The sequence below is a fragment of the Fulmarus glacialis genome, unplaced genomic scaffold, assembly GCF_000690835.1.
Source record: "Fulmarus glacialis isolate BGI_N327 unplaced genomic scaffold, ASM69083v1 scaffold11484, whole genome shotgun sequence".
NCBI lineage: Eukaryota > Metazoa > Chordata > Aves > Procellariiformes > Procellariidae > Fulmarus > Fulmarus glacialis.
The window spans coordinates 2399-3378 of record NW_009206102.1 but is presented as its reverse complement, the minus strand read 5'-3'; the positions used below and the strand labels follow the sequence as shown (position 1 = coordinate 3378).

At 63.2% G+C, this 980-nt stretch overlaps 1 protein-coding gene across 1 annotated transcript in view; it reads left to right on the top strand.

Annotated features, from left to right (window-relative positions):
• LOC104075201 (aldehyde dehydrogenase family 3 member B1-like) overlaps nucleotides 1–980 on the top strand; it is a 6753-nt gene that overhangs the window by 4051 nt on the left and 1722 nt on the right. The window contains exons 5-7 of the mRNA XM_009575627.1: nucleotides 6–288; nucleotides 370–536; nucleotides 754–853. Coding sequence (XP_009573922.1) covers nucleotides 6–288; nucleotides 370–536; nucleotides 754–853 — 550 coding nt within the window. The remainder of the gene's footprint in view (nucleotides 1–5; nucleotides 289–369; nucleotides 537–753; nucleotides 854–980) is intronic.

Genomic DNA, 980 nt, shown 5'->3' with positions numbered 1-980 from the left:
GCACCTGTGACGTGCACAGCGTGGCCCGGCGGGTGGCCTGGGGCCTCTTCTTCAACGCGGGGCAAACCTGCATCGCGCCCGACTACGTGCTGTGCAGCTTGGAGATGCAGGAGAAGCTGATGCCCGCCCTGCGCGAGGCCATCACTGAGTTTTTTGGCTCCAACCCCCAGGAATCCCCCGACTTCGGCCGCATTGTGGGGGACAAGCAGTTCCGCCGCATCCGGGCGCTGCTGTGCAGCGGGCGCGTGGCGATCGGAGGACAAACGGATGAGAAGGAGCGATACATCGGTGAGGGCCCGGGGCCCAGGGCTTGTGGGACCACATGTGCCTGTGCACTGAGTGATGCGTTGCCATAACCCTTCTCCGCAGCTCCCACGGTGCTGGCGGACGTGCTGCCCTCTGATCCTGCCATGCAGGAGGAGATCTTCGGGCCCATCCTGCCCATCGTTGTTGTGGCCAACATGGACGAAGCCATTGACTTTATCAATGCGCGGCCACAGCCGTTGGTCATCTACGCCTTCTCCTGTGACAGCAAGGTGCGTGTGGTCCATGAACCAGAAAGGGGGGTGAGGGAAATGGCGCAGAAAGGCTGGTGCCCACCTTGCCGACACCCCAGGGCATGCTCTGAAAAGGCTTTTGAGCCCAGCTGCTCTGGGCACACGGGGCTGATGGATGAGTTGGGTGGCGTTTGAGAAGCGCTGCCTGTGGAGCCAGGGTGCAAGACCCACATTCCCTTCTCTGCTTCCCTCCCAGGTGGTGAACCAGGTCCTGGAGCGGACAAGCAGCGGTGGCTTCTGCGGCAACGACACCCTGATGCACGTGACGTTGACCTCGCTGCCCTTCGGTGGGATCGGTAAGTCCAAATCCCCCAACCTGCCTGCCCCTGGCCAGCGTGAGCCAGGCGTGATCCCACCCCTGGTGCCTGAGCCATGCTGGCCACGGTGAGGAAGGCTCTCGGGGGAGATGGGGCTCAACGGTCT